The sequence below is a fragment of the Ylistrum balloti genome, unplaced genomic scaffold, assembly GCF_031769215.1.
Source record: "Ylistrum balloti isolate Yb309-2 unplaced genomic scaffold, AGI_CSIRO_Ybal_v1 Utg369684, whole genome shotgun sequence".
NCBI lineage: Eukaryota > Metazoa > Mollusca > Bivalvia > Pectinida > Pectinidae > Ylistrum > Ylistrum balloti.
In genome coordinates, this window is record NW_026781923.1 from 520802 (window position 1) to 547283 (window position 26482).

The 26482-nt window shown below is 33.6% G+C and overlaps 1 protein-coding gene across 1 annotated transcript; it reads left to right on the forward strand.

Annotated features, from left to right (window-relative positions):
* The first annotated feature begins 1307 nt into the window (after positions 1 to 1307).
* LOC132564985 (transient receptor potential cation channel subfamily M member-like 2) lies at positions 1308 to 25269 on the forward strand. Its single transcript, XM_060229590.1, has 24 exons — positions 1308 to 1574; positions 1888 to 2003; positions 2331 to 2434; positions 2570 to 2742; positions 2988 to 3161; positions 3438 to 3635; positions 3844 to 4018; positions 4149 to 4314; positions 5415 to 5550; positions 7461 to 7527; positions 7892 to 8142; positions 9310 to 9548; positions 10088 to 10231; positions 11107 to 11248; positions 11856 to 11933; positions 15934 to 16074; positions 17538 to 17669; positions 17976 to 18221; positions 18774 to 18948; positions 19377 to 19542; positions 21671 to 21849; positions 22580 to 22712; positions 24084 to 24252; positions 24637 to 25269. The coding sequence occupies exons 1-24, from the start codon at positions 1308 to 1310 to the stop codon at positions 25204 to 25206; spliced, it is 4341 nt and encodes a 1446-aa protein (XP_060085573.1). The 3' UTR covers positions 25207 to 25269.
* The last annotated feature ends 1213 nt before the right edge of the window (positions 25270 to 26482 follow it).

Sequence of the window (26482 nt, forward strand, 5' to 3'; positions counted from 1 at the left end):
TCAACGCTTCTTTTCAAATCTTCAGCAGCGCACCTGCTGAACACACGAGTCAGTGAGTGCAGTGAACTAATTGTATGTAGACATGGCATGATATTGGGTTAATCTTCACTTATACTAAACTTTTATATTTCCATTTGTGTATGGAAATTAAGCATATCTAGTACCTTATAAAATATTCACTGAATAAGTGTCCAGTCTATGTACCAGTCACGGTCACCCTGTGTGTGTGCAGTACTACTGAGCACCTTCGTTGCAATTTCAATTTTCCGAAGTGTACCTGCACCCATGCAAATACATTATATTTAACGGACAAACATATATATGTTTCTGTATTAATAATTGTATAATTTTCATATACAATTGTTTAAATGTATATATATATATATATATGTATACCTACCAAAGTCATTATTTATCACGAATGTACGAATATTCATGCATAAATACTTATTTTCATCATTATATGAATATCAGTTCAGCAATCAATGATGATCTTTTGGAGACCTCTAGTAATTGTGACCACCATTGCCCTCACTGTACTGTTTATGGTCTCTTGGTGACTGTATTCAAATACAATTAATTTTTCATGTTTTTACACTTAATGCAGCTTTCTGATTTGTTGCATTCACTAAATTTGCAAATTTGTTTTTCTTTCATACCGGCATGAAACTGAAAAACTATTTTATTAGTTTCAAACCATTTTCCTTATTAGATTATGGGTCCTAGACCCTAGGGCAGCAGGATAAGATGTCTGCTTGGTTAATTACATGTAGTTGTTTCCCCATTCGTTTTATTGAGCACTGATGTACATGCATTTTTATGTGTTATTTATGTTTATTCTGAGAAGTCTCTGATAATTTAGGACGTTTCTATTCCTAAGATATTCTTTCAGATGAGGGAAGATAATCTAACGTTTGAGGGATAATCAGAGCAGATTTTCAAAGAAAATGAAGCAGTACATGTATTAAACACACCGAAGTCCTGTACATGTAGTTGTATTAAAAGATTAAAAGGATGATAACCAGTATTCTGTTTAGCCTTAAGTACTGTCCAGAGAATTTAGTGCATGGAATATAATATCAGTTCACAGAAAAGCATAAGTAAAAGACAAACATATACATGTACAGACCCAAAATTTGTTATAATTAAACTTTTCGTCTTTACTGTCTGTTAAGATTATTAAAATTTAAAGATAATTTGTATTGGATCAGAAATTTTGATACCATTTTCTGTTTATTCTTTGTTTAGATCAATGTTAATAAGAGAAAATGCAGTGAACCAAACAGAGCTCTGAAGATTTAACAAACATGGCAGGAGTTAACGTAGGGATGGAGTCCATCAGTAATAGAGTGTATCCCGCTCGTGCATCATCTCAGGACATTGATACAGTGCCACTGAGTACTGGTGGGGGACACATGTCCAAGTCACGCTCGCGAAACTCTGAAACCTATGCTAAGGTTCAAAACAGCCTTACCATGGAAGAGGTCCGGTGGTCAGAAATGAGGAAGAAGATTCCAGGAATGGGCCGTGTGCCTCGGACCAAATTCTATACTGAAGAAGATGGATTTGAAAGGGTTAGAACCTTCTTTGTCATGATAGTGACGCAAACATTCCTTTCTGTTTTTTTTTTAATTTGCGTTGGAATATTATTCCATCAAGATTATTTTCTATAACTTTTGATTGTACAAAGTAATACAACACAGTTTATCTCTTATAGTTTATCACTATAAACCTTAGAAATATATTTACAAGAATGGTTTTCATCTCAGAAGATTTCGTCTGATATGTTAAACAATATGAAACAGGTTTAATAATAAATGTATAACTTGTTTTTATTATATAAAAGTACCACCTTGTTATTATTGAATATCTTAAATATTTTTATAGGCAAGACAGGAAAACAATTTTTACATTAGGACCCACTTCAAACAGAAGGAATGTTTTAGATTTGTACCGGCTAAAAAAGGACAACTTCCAGAGGTTAAAAAGGTTCGGGATATGAGGTAACGTATATAATACCTGGAAGAGAAGTTTGATATAACTCAGAATTTTGGTTTCTCTTGGAATTCATTGCTATATCTTTAGTATATCACTATCAATGTCATTATTAGACAGACCAAAATGTAGTATATAGCAGCAACAATTGTTGCTAAAGAGCAAGTAAGTATGGAGAGTTTTAAACTTTAAAGTAATGATAAGATTTTTGTTGTAAAATTGTTACAGTTAGTAGTAACTTTCTTTGCCTCTTAATGAATGACATTTCATGATTAGGTGATCAATTTCTGAACTAATACCTGTATAACCATTACCATTGTTTTCTCCCTTCACAGATGTGAATGTGGAGAAGTGCTACTCCGTCATCATGGTATGCAGGGTCCCACACAAAACTCACATGCGGATCGTGACATGGTGGAGAGCTATTTAGTACCAGATGGTAAGTCTTTGTGTGTATTTGTCAGATATACCAGAGTAAATGTTATTTCCCATTGTTTCACACCATCATATGATACAGTGTTACAGTCTATAGAACCAGGAATTCTGTTATAAAGATAAATTTTTTTTGTTGTAGAACTGAAGCAGTATATCAGTGTTGATAAAGGCAACAATGATATGCCAAACATGAAAGATCTTCCATCTGTCAGCTGGAATGCTGAGACTGCAATACGTTCCAGTGCTACAACATCATATGGGAAGATAAGTTTTGTCAATGTAGATGCAATGGGAGGACAGAAACCAGCTAAGGTTTGTATAGAGGTGATCAGTATCTAAGCCATTTTCTGAGAAAATTTCTGTGTTAAAGTTGTTGATTTTCAGAAAAGTAATTATGTAACGAAAATACACTGTAGCAAGTTTCCTATAACTGAATGAGAATTACCATTGACATTATATGTATGACTGTCTTTTTGGTTTGCAGCAGGTGTACTTTTTGTATTACAGTACTGTACAGTACAGGTGTGATTATCTCTATAGTCTGTTTCCTATTTCAGTATGTGAGACTGGCACCAGAAGACTCCATAGATCATCTAATTGAGCTGATGGAAGTCCACTGGAAGATCAATCAGCCGAAGCCTCCTAATTTGGTCATATCAGTTGTTGGAGGGGCAAAAAACTGTAAACTAGACGGACATATCCGAGAGAAGTTTTCTACTGGATTGATAAAAGTCAGTTTAAATCTATGATCCATTGAAGTGAAAATTGTAGTTATTGCTGACAAATTTTGGAATAAATTTTCCTGTCCATGTTATTATCATATTGATATATCTCACAATTAATGTTTGATTGCACAAAATTAAGATTTTGCACAATATTGTCATCAGGAAGCTAAAATGAATTATTTAGACATATTTCTGAAACAGGATATAAACTTTTTGTATTTTATGGGACAGATTGTATACATCAAAAACTTATAATGAGCTGTTGCTTTCTTTGGGTTGCAGGCAGCCAAAACAACCGATGCTTGGCTGATCACGTCTGGGTTTAACATGGGTGTGATGAAATATGTGGGAATGGCGGTCAAAGATGGCCAGTCATTCACCTGGAATAACGACAGAATGGCGCATGTCCTCCGTTGTATTGGCATTGCACCTTGGGGCTATGTCAATCATCGTCATGTGTTGGAGAGTCCAGATAGCAAGGTATAGCAATTCCTTTACTGATGTTTGTGTCACTAAACTATGCAGAACCAAATATCTGGTATGTTACTAATTCTTGAAAAATATGTATCAGCTGTTTTACCATCCAAGAAATTTTTTATTTTTGATTAATTTAAGTTGATGTTCATCATCATTCTAAGTTTAGTCCTTATGTAACCTGTATTGATCTTTGAATTTTGTTGTTTTTCAGGGCCTCTACAATGCAGAGTACAAGACAAGCAACATTATCCTTCATGGACAGCCAGTCCCTCTGAATGCTAACCACACCCACTTTGTTTTCGTGGATGATGGGTTCCGCAACAGATACGGGGGTGTTGCTGCATTTCGAGCCAAGTTTGAAAACAGAGTGCAGCAACCCAGAGAAGGTAAGTTTTTTCAATGATGAAAATGATTGATCTACATGAATATTCAATATTTGTTTTGCTACATCAATTTCATAACATGATAGTAAATTACGGAAGTTTGCCTGTTTAGCTGTTGAACGTTGTATTACAGATGGAGGCCTAGGCATACCTGTAGTATTGGTTGTGGTAGAGGGTGGTACAGATGCTATCGATGATGCTAAAAACTCACTTCAGCAGAACATTCCAGTGGTTGTATGTGCGGGGACAGGACGAGCAGCGGACATCCTAAGTTATGCTTACCAACATTACACTTCAGGGTATCTAAAGCTTTATCAACACTTAATCACATAGTTCATAGACATAGTTTACTTTATAAAGATTTTTATATTTTCATGGAGACCACAAGCTCCATAAACGTATTTTCCACATTGTAAGAGGTGCCACAACATTTACATTTATTGTGATCTTCAAATGTTTTTCAGTGAGGGTATTATATTAAACTTCAGAATTCTACATCATTTAGTTTACCACACACTTCATAAACATCTTTCATTGATATTAATTTGCATCTTAACATTATTTGAGTTCAATAAAATGAAAATATTTATGCAGCATTAACAACCACAAACTTTATCAATATCATTTGCCATTTCGTCTCCTTGCATTTAGTGAATTTAATTTGATTTTAAAACTAATTTCTTATCAATTGGTATACTACAAAATATAATTTTTTCTTTATTGTCAAATTCACAAGATTAATAATAAGTTAATAATATAATAGATGTGCAATTCCTTATACATAATATTGAATAGAATTAAATGCCAGGGATTATTTTTTGATATTATGCAAATTGTGAAACTTTTTTGGTTTGTTTTAATGATATCACAAGTTTATTGATTATTTTTTTGTGTGGAATTTTCTTCTCCTTATATCACCTGAAAGTCAAATTTAGCACTGACTATTACAGGGTGAATGATGTTAAGTGAGTACATACACATCCAGAAACACTTCTGTGATTCTATTGATTTTTTGTTTTATCATTATTTTTTTTTATCAGCAAAACTTTCTAATAGTCATTTTAATGCTGTGTAAAAGGAAATCTGTACCAGATGTTGATAGTAGATTAACAACTACTTCTCCATCAGACTTAAAAAAATTAATAATTACATGCCAGATCTCAAAAACTGTCACATGTCTTCACAGCAAACAAAAACTTCAGAAGTCCATATTGTGATGCCATATCATATTTCATACATTTACAATATTTGTTTGAAAATCATATACTTGCCATGCGTTAGACAAATAAATGATTGGATTGTCCAAAAAGATGGTTTTGATGTAGGTATAGTCTGGTTAATATGGTCATAATTATTGAATTCATTGGTTTCCTCATACATGTTCAAAATTCATTTTCAGAAAATTGACAAAAGAGCATAAGTTGCGAAGGAAAATTCAAGAAGCTTATGGAACCAAATGGAAGGATGATGAAAAAGAAGAGAAAACTGAGCCAATTCTGGAAAAAATAAAATTATGTCTCAAGAAAAAAGATTTGGTAAATAATATTGTATAATCATGATTCTCAGACGACGGTAAATAATATTGTATAATCATGATTCTCAGATGATTCTCAGACGACGGTGAATAATATTGTTTAATCATGATTCTCAGACGACGGTAAATAATATTGTATAATCATGATTCTCAGACGACGGTAAATAATATTGTATAATCATGATTCTCAGATGACGGTAAATAAAATTGTATAATCATGATTCTCAGATGACGGTAAATAATATTGTATAATCATGATTCTCAGACGATTCTCAGACGACGGTAAATAATATTGTATAATCATGATTCTCAGATGACGGTAAATAATATTGTATAATCATCATAATCATGATTCTCAGACGACGGTAAATAATATTGTATAATCATGATTCTCAGACGACGGTAAATAATATTGTATAATCAAGATTCTCAGACGACGGTAAATAATATTGTATAATCATGATTCTCAGACGACGGTAAATAATATTGTATAATCATGATTCTCAGATGACGGTAAATAATATTGTTTAATCATGATTCTCAGACGACAGTAAATAATATTGTATAATCATGATTCTCAGATGACGGTAAATAAAATTGTATAATCATGATTCTCAGACGATGGTAAATGATATTGTATAATCATGATTCTCAGACAACAGTAAATAATATTGTATAATCATGATTCTCAGACAACGTAAAAATATCATGATTCAGATGACTCAGACGACGGTAAATAATATTGAATAATATTGTATAATCATGATTCTCAGACGACGGTAAATAATATTGTATAATCAAGATTCTAAGACGATTCTCAGACGACGGTAAATAATATTGTATAATCATGATTCTCAGATGACGGTAAATAATATTGTATAATCATGATTCTCAGACGACGGTAAATAATATTGTTTAATCATGATTCTCAGACGACAGTAAATAATATTGTATAATCATGATTCTCAGATGACGGTAAATAAAATTGTATAATCATGATTCTCAGACGACGGTAAATAATATTGTATAATCATGATTCTCAGACGACGGTAAATAATATTGTATAATCATGATTCTCAGACGATGGTAAATGATATTGTATAATCATGATTCTCAGACAACGGTAAATAATATTGTATAATCATGATTCTCAGATGACGGTAAATAAAATTGTATAATCATGATTCTCAGACAACGGTAAATAATATTGTATAATCGGTAAATAAATTGTATAATCATGATTCTCAGATACGACGGTAAATAATCAGACGACGGTAAATAATATTGTATAATCATGATTCTCAGAAGACGGTAAATAATATTGTATAATCATGATTCTCAGACGACGGTAAATAATATTGTATAATCATGATTCTCAGACGATTCTCAGACGACAGTAAATAATATTGTATAATCATGATTCTCAGACGACGGTAAATAATATTGTATAATCACGATTCTCAGACGACGGTAAATAATATTGTATGATCATGATTCTCAGATGACGGTAAATAATATTGTATAATCACGATTCTCAGACGACGGTAAATAATATTGTATAATCATGATTCTCAGATGACGGTAAATATATCATCTTGATACTCTCATGAAAAGGTGTACTTCTTTTCATATAGAAATTTTATTTTTCTCTTTGTAAACAATGAACAATTCAAAGATACTTTTGAAACTCTAACTTGATGGTTGTCATTAATATTATTATACAAATGTATATTTAAATCTAAGGTACGCTGTAATGTAAACAATGTTCACACTTGTACAGTATGTAGATGACAACCAAAGATTAATGAGAACACTTTTGGGTTGTTTTAAAGATTTCTTGGAAGGAATATTTTTTTGATATCTATTAAGATGGAAGACTTCTGACCATACACATCATACTTTGATTTCCAGATGGTCAATTTTAGCATGAATAAGAATGAGGACTTGGATTTGGCAATTCTTTCCTGCTTGTTGAAAGGTGAGGATATTGTACGGTTGTAATATATTGTTACTGTAAATTTGGATATTCATTTTAGGAATTCAAAACCATGTTAATTAAACAAACCTTATTAAAGTGTTTATTAAAATTTATTGATCAGAAAAATCAGAATGTATAACAAAGCCATTTTCAGTTGGTCACTCCCCACTGAACATCAGTTTGTTTTCTTTCGCAGGGTTTGTATACCCAACCAACTTCAATTTAAAAAAAGAAGTAAAATCTTCGAGATTATTAGAGATTAACAGAAAAATTGCAAGAGCAATGTCTGTCTTAACTAAATGTATGCAGATTGTGAAAATTCTTTATAATCCCGATGAAGTAATTGTGTATATGTTGGTTGTAGCTAAGTCAGGAGAAGCAACGGAGAAGGAACGACTGAATCAGCTACGTCTTGCCCTGACCTGGGATAGAGTGGACATAGCACAGGAAGACATATTTCGTGAGGACTGCATTTGGACACCAGGAAGTCTAGACGATATCTTGATGGATGCCATCTTAATGGAACGTGTAGAATTTGTACACCTTATTCTCCAGCAGGGAGTGGTGATGAAAGAATTCCTTACCAAGACACGACTGACACAACTCTACCAAAAGGTAGCTCTATCACATCTCTTCTTTGCCACATATAGGGAATGTTTACAAGTTGTCCGCTGTTCATCTTTGTAATGGTATTGTGTTACCCATGACTGTTCCTCTTTTTGCATCTCATCTTGCCCCATCCTGTACTGTTCCTAATCAATATATCTTGAGAAGTCACAAGAGATTAGGTTCATATTTACCCCTTAGTATAAATATATATATTTCTACACCTGATCAGATTCTGATTTACATACGGGGGCATTCATGTCTTAGAGACATTTCTAGTTTCCTTGGTGTCACTATGTTTTCGATCGTGTTAGTGTGCCCTCTACTGATGGCCTCTACCAAACTGTTTGATTTGTGTTCCCTGAACAAATATACACACAGCTTAAATTATAAAACAGATTTTGGAAATTTGAGAACAAAGTAAGAAAATTGTTAATCACTTTTTTATTACAACATATTAAAACCCATGAGGACCAAAGTTAATACACAGTATGATATATGAGTATTGGAAATATCTGGGGTTAAGCTGGTAAAGGTAAAACAAAATGTCATCTTTATCAATTCTTTTACCTGCCTGGTAATTTTTTATATACTGGTAAAAACATGATAATATATATTTGAATTGTAATAATAAGAATTCCAAATTCTACCTCTCCTTATTCCACATGACCCTTGTAATAACTGCTTGGCTGGAGGCCTTGTAAATACTAGCTGTTATATACTGCTTGGCTGGAGGCCTTGTAAATACTAGCTGTAATAACTGCTTGGCTGGAGGCCTTGTAAATACTAGCTGTAATATACTGCTTGGCAGGAGGCCTTGTAAATACTAGCTGTTCTATACTGCTTGGCTGGAGACCTTGTAAATACTAGCTGTTCTATACTGTTTGGCTGGAGACCTTGTAAATACTAGCTATAATTTACTGCTTGACTGAAGAACTGCTTAGCTCGATTGGTTAAGCGAAAGATTAGTTAGCCACATGTTGCTGATATGATGCCCAGCACCCTTTCACAGGCATTGAAATAAATAAAAACCTTTGGTATAGTTGAAATATGTCAAAATGCAAACTTGATCATTGTAACTGAAACAGAATGACACCTGTAGATGGTTGATGTGTCATGAACTTATCTGTGTAAGGAAAGATATCGAGAATAAGATGATTATTATCATTGCTACAGGCATTGTCAACAAAGAAAGCTGATACTGTACATCTTAGGAGGATTGCAACAAGACATGGTATACGCAGGGGTGACGAGGAATTCAGCATCAAATCTGTGAAGATGTTGATGGAAATACTTATGGACAAGTACAATGAGAATTTCCAGAGTCCTCATCCAAGCAAAAGTCAGACAGATGGCAATATGCTTTGTGTATACCCCTACAAGGAAATTCTAATCTGGTCCATTCTCCTCCTTAAGTAAGATTTTACCTCGTTTAACCTGTCTAAACCATAGATAACAAGATATAATCTCAATAAATTATTGTGAGGTGATATATGTTGCTTGGACAATTTTTATCATAAATCTCATCTTTTTCCAAAACAATTGACAGAATGGAAGAAGTATTTGTTATTATATTCATTTAGCATGATATAAAAAGGATAGAGCAGCATTGGTGTGGACCAGTTTTCACTTTGTTTGAAAATAACTTTACATCATGTAGCAGCTAATATGGAATAACTCATCATATTTCTATAAGATTTTATTTCTAGGTTAAAAAATTGGGATTTTTTAAAGCAAGGACAGAACACCATTTTAATTTTTTATGAGTCACAATACTTAAAGATTAAATGGTGTCTCAAAGTTTGAATGAGTCTCATAGGAGAAAGCAGTAGTCCCAGAATCACTGCTTAATATTTCTGACATCTTTAATTACTGCCAGTATTATAAGTTATTACTGTAATAAGGGTAAACATGCTTCAGATAAATCCTGTAGTTTCTTTGGTGTTTATTACAGACAGAGGATGGCCAAATTTGCATGGGAAATGGGAGGAGAGCCGGTGACATCAGCTGTAGCAGCCTCTCGTATCTATGGCACTATGTCTACCTACATCAACCGGAATGAGCAGGCAATTAAAGACAGGATTCTAGCGTACAAGGAGTAAGTGGTTAGAGGTTGGAAAGTACAGTAATGGGGTTTAAGTGTGAGAAACAAGTCAGAATAAATGAAACAAGAACTGATTATCATTTCATTTCCAGCATTAAAGTGAAGGCATCATTTTGGCATTCCTGCTGTTGTTGGCATATAAAACCATAGGTGTTACCTGATGTAAAACTAATATACAATAGGTCTTGACTGATTTAGGAATGCAACAGTTTAGGGATCTCTATGTTTATTGAAAATAATTCAGTGTGGTTTTTGAAATTAAGATATTACTGAAAGTGGAATTCTTGGTTTTTGGTATTGAACATTAATTTTGAGATATAGTTTCTGAGTCAAAGCTGTTGTTTTCATGACACCTAATAATTGCTCAAATTTGATTTAAATTGGCCATACCTAATGACTGGTTATTTTTGTGCAGGAACACCATAGCTGTAGCAAAAATTTGATAATAAAATGATAAGACACATGTAGATATTATCTGCAATATAAACTGCATTTAAATCCTTTTGTCATATTGGTACTGTCACTTGCCAACTCAGCTGTGACCAAGAATTGAAGGGTATTTCAACTTTAACAATATTGTTTGGAACAGATGAAATTCTTTGATACAGATTATCAATTACAAAAGACAGTATTTGTATTCAGGAGTTACCAATATATAGCTATGGCATGGAAGGCATGGTCAGTTACTAATGTGTCTAATGGAACGTAAAGTACCACACAAATATTGCCATAGATATTTGGAAAACTGGACTTAAAGTCATTGTGTTGTGAATTTTGAAACCATTCTTATTAACATTATAGTTCATATTAAGCAATTATATTAATGATAATATGCATGTGTTTGAAATAACTGTGTTGTAACTTGACAGTGAGTTTGAGAAACTAGCAGTTGAAGTGTTGGACGAGTGCCATATAAAGGACCATGAGAAGGCTATGATGCTAGTGGAACGCTGCTCTCCAACCTGGAGTGATATGAGCAGTTTGGCGATGGCTGCTTCAGCTTATGATCGGGTCTGTATCAAAGATTTTGTATAGGAAATGGGGCACCTTACAGGGGGGGGTGGGGGGTGGGGGAGTGTGGACTAAGTAGGGGATGAGAAACCCTAAAGCAGTTAGAGGTTGTGGGTGGAAGGGGAAGAGTTAGGTCAGGATTGGAGATGAGGAAACATACAGTGGTCAGAGCTTTAAGGTGGGAGGGGGAGAGTTAGACATGTATAGAATATCAGACATCATACAGAGGACAGGAATCATGGATGGGAGGAATGTATAGGAGAGAAGTTATCTTCCAGGTATGGGGGTGGGTGTCCAGTTATTATACCTCCACGTAAGGCTGAGGGTGGGGTGGGGGTTATGTAATAATCACTTTGTGTGATAACATGGTATACAAGGTATCTCATGAATACCTGAACAGAATTGATTCATACACTTCAGCATCCTACCAACAAGGTCTACACCTGATTAAAGTTAGTTTGTCATTGGTTAAGGTTAAAGGTCTAAGGTCACCATTGACTATTAAGGAGTTGGGGGCGTGGTATCTATCTAATACATTGCTCACTTTGTTTACTGAAATGTGATGTTGGTTATAGTGTGTAATGTATCTGAATTCTTATTGTTTTAGGCATACTTGGCATCGGTAGCATGTCAGAACTCTATAAGTATCACATGGAAACGAGGCATCGTATCACCCTGGACACGGGTAAGACACTTTGTATATAGAATTATAGAAAAACATTACAAACCTGAATACTAATACTATATTTACTTTGACATTTATACATGTTGATAGATAAAGATATATGTTTTTGCTTGATACCATGTGATTAGTTCTATGGAACATTGTATTTAAATTTTAAACTTAGGGCAATTGATGCAAAATGTTACAGTTTCTGAATTTTACAGTATTTATAATTATACCACATGAACATATATATGTTTAATATTTTGAATTTTTTAAATGTTGAATACTAATATATATTACCTAGTGTGACATTTTTTTATACACTACTTCCAGGGTTTTATGTCTAGTGTGCTGTGTATAAATTTCTATCCTTCATTGGACCATAGATCTGATCATCATATTGTTTTTCTATGTGTGTGTGTGTCCAATTCATCATATCCTTTTAGGTCCTACTGTGTCAACCAGAATTTGGGTGTCATCGGGATGTGTTAGGGTTCTGTAAAGGTCACAATATTTGAAGCATTCATTATTTATCAAAACAAATCACAAAAAAGATCCTGTTTGGCTGGTTATTTTCATGACACAAACTTTCTAAAACATACGCCTTTACAATATAAAAATTTTGCAGAGGCAATTTAGCATGCCATTTAATGGTGATCCTCTGGCTGTTGATCTCAGATGCATAAGTCTAAAGTTCTGTATACCAATTGTTTCAGGTTTATAAATGACACTTGATAGTAATTATCATATTTTGGTTCCTGGATCACGGTGACCTCTGATCCTGGTCTCTAAAGCACTAAAATCAATTTTGTTATGATTTGTATATGTATGTACGCTGTGTAAAAGATTGTACTAAAGACACACAAGGGATTAACATCTTTCAATATAGATTTAGGTACAGTTGACCAAGTAATAAATTAAACTGCTAGTCCTTCTAGGACTTGTCAGTGATGCTTAAGGTCTAAATAAGGAACAAGTTTTATCAATGTATATCAATCATATTTATGGATCAACTTATGTCTTGTTTACAGGCAGCTATCTCTTCACTGAATTGTAATCAAACCAACTTTACTTTTCCTACCATTTAATCACTTTTCACATTCCTTCATATTCCAGAGGTTACACTCACTATCACTCCCTGCACTCCTGGAACATTTCGTGGCAAAATTAAAGGCACAAGCAAAGTAATTTGATTGGTCTAGAGCTGGTTTCAGGAGAAAAAACTGACCAATCACAGATTGAAATGCTCCTTTGAAGATCACAAAAGAGTGAAACCCAACTTTAAATTCAAAATATGGCTAAGCTATCATGAGGTTCATTTGTTGTACCTCAAAGGATCAAACTAGTCTTCTCATCTTAAACACAAGATGTTGTACATGGAACCTTCAAATTTGCCATATAATGTTCCAGGGGTGCAGAGAGTGAAAGTGATCAGAACTCCTGGAATATTGAGGATGGTATATGCATAACAACAAAGTGTCCAATATAATAAAAGTGTGACTAAAAGGATATGTTGATTGAATTACCATCCAGTGACTGTTAAACCTCTGTATAAAACACTTCAGCACAGTTCACTTCACCATTATGGTGAAATGAAATCCCCCATGGTAAGGTGAAGTCACTTTATGTTTTGTTTACAATTAATGCCTCTTCACTTAATTTTTTTATCACTTTCCTGAATTATGTTCCTCCGTACATTAAAAAAAAAACAAAAAATAAAAACAATAAGGATGGGAATATTTAGGTTGGGTCAAGGAGGTTCACCATGGTCATGGCAAATTTCTGACTAATTAACCTTTTTTCACCAATTATATTTCTGATCATCCCAATTCATTTGTTTAAACACATCAATAACAAGGCTGGGACAATGGGTTCATTTAACCATGGCCATAAACTGATTAAAAGGCTGGGACAATGGGTTCATTTAACCATGGCCGTAAACTGATTAAAAGGGTGGGACAATGGGTTCATTTAACCATGGCCGTAAACTGATTAAAAGGCTGGGACAATGGGTTCATTTAACCATGGCCATAAACTGATTAAAAGGCTGGGACAATGGGTTCATTTAACCATGGCCATAAACTGATTAAAAGGGTGGGACAATGGGTTCATTTAACCATGGCCATAAACTGATTAAAAGGGTGGGACAATGGGTTCATTTAACCATGGCCGTAAACTGATTAAAAGGGTGGGACAATGGGTTCATTTAACCATGGCCATAAACTGATTAAAAGGGTGGGACAATGGGTTCATTTAACCATGGCCGTAAACTGATTAAAAGGGTTCATTTAACCATGGCCATAAACTGATTAAAAGGGTGGGACAATGGGTTCATTTAACCATGGCCATAAACTGATTAAAAGGGTAGGACAATGGGTTCATTTAACCATGGCCATAAACTGATTAAAAGGGTAGGACAATGGGTTCATTTAACCATGGCCATAAACTGATTAAAAGGGTAGGACAATGGGTTCATTTAACCATGGCCATAAACTGATTAAAAGGGTGGGACAATGGGTTCATTTAACCATGGCCGTAAACTGATTAAAAGGGTGGGACAATGGGTTCATTTAACCATGGCCATAAACTGATTAAAAGGGTGGGACAATGGGTTCATTTAACCATGGCCTAAACTGATTAAAAGGGTGGGACAATGGGTTCATTTAACCATGGCCATAAACTGATTAAAAGGGTGGGACAATGGGTTCATTTAACCATGGCCATAAACTGATTAAAAGGGTGGGACAATGGGTTCATTTAACCATGGCCTAAACTGATTAAAAGGGTGGGACAATGGGTTCATTTAACCATGGCCTAAACTGATTAAAAGGGTGGGACAATGGGTTCATTTAACCATGGCCTAAACTGATTAAAAGGGTAGGACAATGGGTTCATTTAACCATGGCCATAAACTGATTAAAAGGGTGGGACAATGGGTTCATTTAACCATGGCCATAAACTGATTAAAAGGGTGGGACAATGGGTTCATTTAACCATGGCCTAAACTGATTAAAAGGGTGGGACAATGGGTTCATTTAACCATGGCCGTAAACTGATTAAAAGGGTGGGACAATGGGTTCATTTAACCATGGCCTAAACTGATTAAAAGGGTGGGACAATGGGTTCATTTAACCATGGCCTAAACTGATTAAAAGGGTGGGACAATGGGTTCATTTAACCATGGCCATAAACTGATTAAAAGGGTGGGACAATGGGTTCATTTAACCATGGCCATAAACTGATTAAAAGGGTGGGACAATGGGTTCATTTAACCATGGCCATAAACTGATTCATTGTTTCTTTCTCCCAAAAACTTTCTAAAAATCTCTTAGATTCTTTGCATGATTACATGATAAAAAGATACATGTACTTGTCTTTGAACTCTAGAAATATGGCATGGTTTAAGTCCATTTATTTTGCATAAGAATGTTAAAGTTGATCAAGGCTACTTATTACAGTGCCATATTGCATCCATATACTGACATATATGACAGAAAATTTGAAGTTTGGAATCATGTTTTATGTTTTATACATTGATATATCAGCAAGTCCCTGTTAAATATAAGTCAGAATGATTTCATTTTAAAAGTTTTCTAAAATAGAAAATATCATTCTTATCTATCCCATTGTGATATATACAGTTACTATGTGTAGACAAGTGGATTTAGATCTGTTTGGGACTACACATATTAATAAAGATATAGAAATCTGATGTCTGATGTTTATTGTGTTGTTCTGACTGTTGTGTTGTCTTGAGACTTGTAGCATGTGTTTTATTGCTTTACTAACTGTTTTTGTCAGGTTGTTCCTGTGGTGTTATTTCCACTTCTATTGTTGTTTCCTCGTATCTTGGAAATCCATCTGCTCGGAGAAGAAACTCTGACTTGCTTACACAGAGTGACAACCTTCTTCACAGCACCAATTACTAAATTTGCATATTTTTCGGTGAGTACTTGTTATAAACATTTGAATTTTTCATCCGTTTAGTCATGCAAAAAATTTGATATCATTTCCCTAGGTGCTTGTGTGTATGTTTGTGCCATTCGCGCTGATGTCCCGTTATTTGGAGATGAGTTTCATGGGAGAAGAAGGCTTCAACCTTAGACAGAAGATCACAACATTTTATACTGCACCTATTACAAAGTTTGCCAATCACACGGTAGGTCAAGACACGGGTGCTCTTTGGTGTCTTTGGACTGTTTCGTGGGCTATGGACTCTTTTGTGGCACAGCTGTTTTAAAAACTTGTACTATTTAAAACAGCCATTACTATTAATATTTTCATTAATAGATGTAGTGTGTAGTATTTTCACTTTTTTTGTTGAATCATACTGATATGATTTACTAACATCCATTTACGTGATGTTATACTACAGTATGTTGTACATGTATACAGCACAACTAATTAAAGTTAATAAGAAGAACTTTGTCAGTTTTTACTTCATGTTTTGCCAAAATATAAGGAATGTTCAAGTAACAAGAGTTTTCCCTATTTAGTCAAAATATGACCTATAAAAATAAAAGTTTTGCAAAATTCCCAGTATAAACTGAAAAATTTTAAATTCAAATTCTATACAAACATCTGCCTCTAAAAAGAAAAATTCTGCAAAATTGTCAGACGTAAACTCACAAGGTTTTAAACTGAATCTCTGTACAGATGATTTTCATCTGCGGTTTCAAGTTAGGATTGACTGTTGTATGTTCATGAAAGTTCTACTTAATCTTAGAAATGATGATGCATGTCCACAGTTTTTACTAATTTGGATAATTATATTGTGTAGAGTGTTGTGGAGAGTTTAGATTTCATCCTTCATTCTCTATTAGTTTATCACTTAACTGTCCTATTCTGCCATGCATTGTAGCGTTCATGTCATAGACATCACCAATATTGTACTATGGTTTGTCTTGTGATCAGGCTCTAATCATACGCTATATGAATGTAATTACAACAATGCAGTAATTTGATTCAGTATTTGCTTCGCAGCACATTTTATGTCAAATCATTTAATTCGTTTTACATATTCAGTATGATGTAGCCATGTACACAGAAAAGGAATGGCTTCTAGGATTCTTCTATATATGTCTGTTATAGCCTTATATTACCATAAACAATTATCATAAATGTATTGATTAAGTGTTCACAACTTAACACATACCTGGGTTTGGATTTTATACTTCACTTTTATATTTAGCCTTCGTAACCACACTTATCTTTTATATTACTGATCGGGAAATTAGTCTTACTTATCAATGATAAATCTTCATATCTTACTTTTATAAGAAGTCATTTGATTTACTGTTCTCTAGCAATGATTTAAAATGTTGTAAGAAATTTTTATTTTGCATGATTCACAGCAAATATTTTGATCAAGTCCGATTCTTCTCTGAAGAGACCTAAATCTTCCTTTTTTTTTTTGGTTGATCATTTCATATTTTTATTCCTTAAGGGCTTTTATAATTTCCACATAATTTCCAAGAAATTTTGAAAGAGGGTAAGCTTGTTATAGAACTGCTTGTGATGGCTTGTAAAGTCTTGTTACATACAGGCTTTTTGCAGAGCATGCATTGATGAATAAGTTGATAATTGGTCAGATTATTAATGATACTTTCTTTTTAATTTTAGCTGATGTACATGGCATTCCTGATCCTGTTCACTTACATGTTACTGGTGGACTTTGACGCTCATCGTGTCACGCCAATAGAGTGTATCTGTATCGCCTGGATCTTCGCCTTTATGGTTGACGACATCTACACCGTAAGTAATCTCATTAACACCGTGTGACTGATATGCAGTATGTAATTTTCTTTGTATTACATAATTAATCCACTTCCAAGGCAGCGTTGATTAGTCTCTTTTTTATGTGCAATGGGAAACCGTTAAACATTTCTACCTCCAGATTTCATTTTATGTCTGTTTGTATGAGTGTTACTTATTCTGACGTTGGGTCACATGTCCTGACAGATAGATATATACAGTTATTTTCTTGTTTTTGATGACATACGTTTTAGTTTGTTAGGAACTGTGTACTTCTTCCAATAAACATCCTTGATTCTTTTTTAGTTATTGACGTTCCCGTCCCCCACATTTTATGGGAAGTTACGTGACTGGTATGGATTTCTGAAATGGCTAGATCTTATCAACTTTATACTGGCTTTTATTGCCTTCATCATTCATTTCTGGGAAGAATGGTTTGAGGTGACCAAAATCATGTACTGTATCAACGGGGTCATCTTGTATATCAGAATCCTGAAGACCTACACAGCCAACGCAAATCTGGGGCCGAAGATGGTGATGATCCAACGTATGGTAAGTGGTGTGTTCACCAGAGATCAAGGGAATGGTTATTAAGACATGATGCAGTCATGCACTATATATATCTCAGGGTAGCAGACCTCCCTTGTCACCAGTTATTCAGATTGTTCCAGAATTTAACATATACAAAGATCAAGTAGGAGAGTTCCTCAGAGAAAGGTCATATTTCAGAGGTCAAATGTTAACGTTACCTTCATTAATTGGCATTGGTTGATCAGTGCAGTAACATCACTCTAATTTTTATTTAGTCTTCATTCAGAAATCGGGTATGAACCATATGGTACCTCAGATGTGTTGTATAGTAAGTATTGTGTGTACGCATATGTTCTGCCCTCAATCAATGCTTCTGTCGTCAGATTATTTACAAGATATTTCCTGAATCCCTCAATAGATTTTTGTCCATACTCAGACTCTGATATCAAGACATAAAGTTCTACACCAGATTAGAACCAGGGGATTGGAGGGTTTGTGAGTCAAAGTTTTATTCATTTGATTTTGCGTGCTTTTCTTTCTGCATTTTCAATTGGATTTTGTTTTTGACTTTAGATGGCAGAGTTGAAAATGTTTGTGATGGTGCTGTTGGTATTTCTGCTGGCGTATGGCATTTCTAGCCAGGCCCTACTTTATAAACAGAGGCGACCAAGCTGGAATATCCTGAAAGATGTATTTTACTTCCCGTACTGGCAGCTGTTCGGTGAAATCTATCTGGATGACCTTAACAGTAAGACAAACTTGTAAACCTCACTAATTTCTTATCTTTACAGTAAATTTTTATAGCTTCTGTTTACATCGTCTGCTTTTCTAAAAATGGAGATTTTCCTTCGCCATGTAAATAGTATATTTTATTCTATGTATTAAAATGCAAATCTAGTTTTATGTCTCCTCCAAAGAGAGGTAGGGACACATAATGTTACCAAAGTCTGTTCCATCACATCCCTCAGAATCTGTCCTGAGTCAGTTATAACAACCTTGGATGACATAGGATTTCAGAATTCTAAGTCAAAGGTCAAAGTCACTGTTACTATTTTTAGATATTTGTCATTCAATAAAACTAATTAGCATGGGAACAGAGATATTCATGTCACACAGACTGTTTCTAGTTGTTACATGCCTATGTAATATACGAATGTGTTTCACCTTGTTTCACAGCTGACACAGATTGTATGGAGGCCGCAAGTCTTATCAACGATACAGCACGGGCTGCTACAGAAAAGCTGTACTGTTTACAGAATCACTGGCTTGTTTACTTCCTCCTGGCTGCTTACCTTATGGTGGGAAATGTTCTCCTCCTCAACCTCCTCATTGCCATCTTCAGGTAATGATTATGACTACATCATTTAAACAAATTCTTGACCCTGTTTTTATGGTTCATTATGTTTAAAACTCTTGCCCATGATGTTGAATGTTATATAAAGAGAAACGCTGTGATCCATCTTTCACCAGGAAGTCAACATTAAGCCTATACAGGGTTTGTAGATAGCTGATTACAAGGCAATCACATAGCATTTGTTGGTGTTACTGATTATTACTATAATAGATATTGGTGGGTATTACTATAATAGATATCAGTGGGTATTACTATAATAGATATTGGTGTGTATTACTATAATAGATATTGGTGTGTATAACTATAATAGATATTGGTGGGTATTACTATAATAGATATCAGTGGGTATTACTATAATAAATATTGGTGTATATTACTATAATAGATATTGGTGTGTATTACTATAATAGATATTGGTGGGTATTACTATAATAGATATTGGTGGGTATTACTATAGATATAGATGATTGGTGGGTATTACTATAATAAATATTGGTGTGTATTACTATAATAGATATTGGTGTGTATTACTATAATAGATATTGGTGGGTATTACTATAATAAATATTGGTGTATATTACTATAATAGATATTGGTGGGTATTACTATAATAGATATTGGTGTGTATTACTATAATAGATATTGGTGGGTATTACTATAATAGATATTGGTGTGTATTACTATAATAGATATTGGTGGGTATTACTATAATATAATAGATATTTGGGTATTACTATAATAGATATTGGTGGGTATTACTATAATAGATATCAGTGGGTATTACTATAATAGATATTGGTGGGTATTACTATAATAGATATTGGTGTGTATTACTATAATAGATATTGGTGGGTATTACTATAGATATTGGTGTGTATTACTGTAATATAATAGATATTGGTGGGTATTACTATAATAGATATTGGTGGGTATTACTATAATAGATATTGGTGGGTATTACTATAGATATTGATGGGTATTACTATAATAGATATTGGTGGGTATTACTATAATAGATATTGGTGGGTATTACTATAATAGATATTGGTGGGTATTACTATAGATAGATATTGGTGTGTATTACTATAGATAGATATTGGTGGGTATTACTATAATAGATATTGGTGGGTATAGATATTGGTGGGTATTACTATAATAGATAGATATAGATATTGGTGGGTATTACTATAATAGATATTGGTGGGTATTACTATAATAGATATTGGTGGGTATTACTATAATAGATATTGGTGGGTATTACTATAATAGATATTGGTGGGTATTACTATAATAGATATTGGTGGGTATTACTATAATAGATATTGGTGGGTATTACTATAATAGATATTGGTGGGTATTACTATAATAGATATTGGTGGGTATTACTATAATAGATATTGATGGGTATTACTATAATAGATATTGGTGGGTATTACTATAATAGATATTGGTGGGTATTACTATAATAGATATTGGTGGGTATTACTATAATAGATATTGGTGGGTATTACTATAATAGATATTGGTGGGTATTACTATAATAGATATTGGTGGGTATTACTATAATAGATATTGGTGGGTATTACTATAATAGATATTGGTGGGTATTACTATAATAGATATTGGTGGGTATTACTATAATAGATATTGGTGGGTATTACTATAATAGATATTGGTGGGTATTACTATAATAGATATTGGTGGGTATTACTATAATAGATATTGGTGGGTATTACTATAATAGATATTGGTGGGTATTACTATAATAGATATTGGTGGGTATTACTATAATAGATATTGGTGGGTATTACTATAATAGATATTGGTGGGTATTACTATAATAGATATTGGTGGGTATTACTATAATAGATATTGGTGGGTTTGTTGCCAGTCATGAGTTTTTTTGTGGATAACAGATGTAATATCTTCCTTATCTTCTGATGTGCGGATCCCAATATAGAAAACAATCTGCAATACACATGTTCACAGTATATTTAATAGTTAGATTTTACTATAATTACTTACATAGTCTGATAAATGTTATTGTTACTGCTACACATGATAGATATAGCAATAAAGTCCTTGATTATCAATCTTCCTTTTTTTTTTATTTCAGTCATGTGTTTGACACTATTGAGGAGAACTCTATTGAGATTTGGAAGTATCAGATGTATTTCCTGACAATGGAGTTTGATAACAAGACAGCCTTTGTGCCACCCTTCAGTATCTTTGCCCATGTCTATCTCATTTTTAAGTGGCTATTCCGGAAAACCTGTTGCCGCAAGGGCACAAAAGGTAGGAGATACATACTGGAGCAAAAATAACTGGTGTAAAATGTTAGCAGGGGAGGTGTTATCAAGTGGGACATTCATAGGTGTTATAGATATGGAAAACTACAGGTGTTATCATTTGGGGTATTCATTTTGTGTTATAGTTAGGGGAAATAACAGGTAATATCTATTTGGGTGTTCATAGGTGTTATAGTGAGGGAACAGGGATTGGATTTTCATACAGTACACATGTGGTACAGTTTAGGTACAAAAATAGTTGTTATCAATTGGGATCTATATTTCAAATTCAGTTCTCATAAATGTTATGGTTAGGAAACATAGATAGGTGTTAAAACTCAAGGACATGTGTTATCATCTGAAACATTCATTGGTGTTACATTACAGGCACAAAATTAGGAATTATTTGGGACACTTGTAAGTCTTATAGTTATCTATTACCCAATGTGTAGTCTTTGTCCAAGGTCAATATCATGGAGCAGGGAGTTTTGAAATGTTTGTTTGGGAACATATACCACTCTCAAACATATGATACTTGTTGTTTTTATTTTGTTTTCTGTGTAAATGCAGTCTGGGAAAAGGCTATTAGCTGTATGATTATATTAAATCCTTAAATGAAATGTTCAGTCCTTAACCTCATAAAAACTGTTGTTATCTGAGCTAAAAAATATATACAATAAAAGTAAACAAATCTTTCAGTAGATTTAGCTACAAGAACTTAATTGAATTGTTTTCAGGTGTACAGTTCTCAAAGCGCCACTTGGAGTATCTTCAGTTGTTTGAGAAAGAGGAAATGACTAATTTGCTACGCAGCAAGAAGGCCAGAGATAAGGAGACTATTGAAACTAAGATCAGTCTCCTCCAAAAAAGGTTTGTTATGTCGTAACTTTCAACACAACATCATACATAGATAAGCCTACCAATAGATAAGAGTGAACTTATTGAGCAATGATAGTAAGCTCATACTATAGAAGTTAAATTATACCATGCTTACCACAGGAACATGTGTTAAATTATACCATGTTTACCACAGGGACCTGTGTTAAATTACAACCTGTTTACCACAGGGACCTGTGTTAAATTACAACCTGTTTACCACAGGGACCTATGTTAAGTTATGCCATGTTTACCACAGGGACCTGTGTTAAATTATACCCTGTTTACCACAGGGACCTGTGTTAAATTATACCATGTTTACCACAGGAACATGTGTTAAATTATAACATGTTTACCACAGGGACCTGTGTTAAATTATACCCTGTTTACCACAGGGACCTGTGTAAAATTATAACCTGTTTACCACAGGGACCTGAGTTAAATTATTCCCTATTTACCACAGGTACCTGTGTTAAATTATAACATGTTTACCACAGGTCCCTGTGTTAAATTATAGCATGTTTACCACAGGGACCTGTGTTAAGTTATGCCATGTTTACCACAGGGACCTGTGTTAAATTATAACATGTTTACCACAGGTCCCTGTGTTAAATTATAGCATGTTTACCAGAGGGACCTGTGTTAAATTATACCCTATTTACCACAGGGACCTGTGTTAAATCATAAAATGTTTACCACAGGGACCTGTGTTAAATTATTCCCTGTTTACCACAGGGACCTGTGTTAGATAATAACATGTTTACCACAGGGACCTGTGTTAAATTATTCCCTGTTTACCACAGGGACCTGTGTTAAATTATACCATGTTTACCACAGGAAACTGTGGTAAGTTATGTCATGTTTACCACAGGGACCTGTGTTAAATTATACCCTGTTTACCATAGGGACCGGTGTTAAATTATAATCTGTTTACCACAGGGACCTGTGTTAAATTATGCCCTATTTACCATAGGGACCTGTGTTAAATTATTCTCTGTTTACCACAGGGACCTGTGTTAAATTATAACATGTTTACCACAGGGACCTGTGTTAAATTATTCCCTGTTTACCACAGGGACCTGTGTTAAATTATGCCATGTTTACCACAGGAAACTGTGTTAAGTTATGTCATGTTTACCACTGGGACCTGTGTTAAATTATACCCTATTTACCACAGGGACCTGTGTTAAATTATGCCATGTTTACCACAGGGACCTGTGTTAAATTATGCCATGTTTACCATAGGGACCTGTGTTAAAATTCTGTTTATTGTTATTTATAAGTGATTTGATATACATAGAATGTCAAGTTTTTAGAAATTTCTTTGTCACTTTGATTTAATGTTAGTGTGTTTATATTGTACAGAAATGAGGAGTTGTTCAAAGTTCTGGAGGAGGATTTCTTTCCGGAGCTTGGAGGAGTGGAGGACCATCATCGACACTTTCTGGAAACAACTTTTGTGAATCCAGTTGAGGTTCAGAAGGAGCCAGAGTTAATCAAAGAAGATGAAAAGGAAACTCTTCTTCCTTCTAAGGTAACCTATGTGAATATTTGAAAGATTATTAATAAAATTTGATTATAAGGAATTACTCAATAATGTTTACTGCCAACACTTTCTTCATTCAAAACAATATTTTTTTCACTTTGGAGTTGGTTTTCATTTGAAAACAAGTACACGAGATTAATGAAGTATTCAGATAAAATAGGAAATACAGTGTTGTAATTTGGTGATTGATTGGTGACAATGAGTTCAATTATCAATTAACAATGTTTATGAAATGTTTATCTAGGTTTACATTTGGCAAGTTAATGTAAAGCTGTCATGATTGTATACAAATACATGATTTATATAATGTTTTGGTATAAGACTTCAACGTTGTCAGTAACAAGTGTGATTGCTGTGCTATTTCCACAGGAGGAGGAGGAAGATGAAGAATCGAAAAAGAAAAAGAAGAAAAAATTAAAGAAGGAAAAGAAAGAAAAGAAAAAGAGAGAAAAAGAAGAAAAACTTAAACTCAATAACTTTGACAATCCTGCATTTAAACACGATATAGTAACTGACAAAACACTACAATTTTCACCTCACCCTGAGATAATCTCTCAACCACAAATTTCTCCTGTGAGGACAAACACACTGATGCCAGAAATTACTCCACAGCGTCCCACACTCTACCGCCGTATCTCAAATAGGTCATACAATAGAGAAATTGAGGCCATTGATTCTTCTGATGAAGATTTAATGCATACCAGTGGCCATTTTGGAAGGGGATTGCGGAAGGCTTTGAATGTACCATCACCAGGGGGACATTTGTCACTGAGACGATCTGTATCAAGAGAATCATCAGATTCTGAGGAGAATAACATGAGAGCTGCATCCCCTCGGCTGTTCACACGCATGGCTAGAGAAAGCAGTACCGAGGATGAGAGGAGAAAGGAGAAAAAGAAGAGGAAGAAGCTTCGAAAAAAAATGATTTCCGATACTGAATGATTCTTGTCCTTTGAATGTGTTGTATTACATCTGTGATTTTGATAGAAACTCCTGACAAGACACTGTGATAATTCTTTATGTTATACACGATATATAAAATTTAGTTTGTGAAAATGTCATACTTAAATGTCATACCTCATGTAAATGTCATATTTTGTGTAAATGTCATACTTTATGTAAATATTATACTTTGTGTTTGGTTTGTGTCATGGTATTACATTCTTTTTAACTTCTGTCATACTTTTTTGTGCATGTAATAATTATACATTCTTTGTCTCAAGTGCTGATCTAGATAATAGAATACATACTCTGCTAATAAAAGGGTTATATCTGATGAATGATGTGATACTATGAGAGACAATTTTCTGCTATTTATAATTTATTTTTATTCTATGTCATGATTTACAGTGTTGTTATAGATCACAAATTCAAGAGACTTTGTTGTACTAGACATGAACAAAACTTGTAATGATAAGCATATGTCTGTATATTTAACCAATTTTCAAACATAGTGATTTATTGCGAGAGATAATGAAGACATGCTGGACATGTTTTATTTATATGATATTTATATAATGTAACAATTCCACTGATCTTTATACTTTTTCTGCTAATTTGTTTTATGCTTAAACTTTAGAATCATTCCGTTCCTGTTAATATGGGAATCCTGGCATCCATTTCTATTTTGTGGTATATTATAGTTGAGATAAGAAAAAACATAATTTTAAGTTATTTTTCTTTGATCTGGCCATTCAATGCATGTAGTTGATATTAAATATTTGATGAACTTTTAATAAGTACTTTGTGGTATGAAACTCCTGATGATATCACATATTCTTTAATTTTGTCTGACTCTTTCTTAAGGGATTAAATTTAAGTATTTTAGATATTTTGCATTTTTTTACATCTAAAAATGTAAAAGAAAGTTTTTATTTAAGGTTGAAAAGGGTATTTTAACGCCTGTATTTCGTGAAGTACTTGTATGTGATATTGTAGACCCAGTACAGAAAATCTACTTTGAAAAATATAAGTAAGAATTTCCAGTGCCAGTGTAGACTCAATTTGGTTTTTGATACAGAAGTTTTTTATCTGTCTGTTGTTGTATTGGTAATATTACTTAATTTCTGGTATTTTACTTTGATAAAGTGATAAACTTTTAAATACCTCATTATCAAAATCAGACTTGATTTACTGTGTCTTTTACAAAATATATAGCGGTATTTTAGTCTGGTCAATTCCAAAATTTAATTTTCATATTTAATTTATATAGATAAAG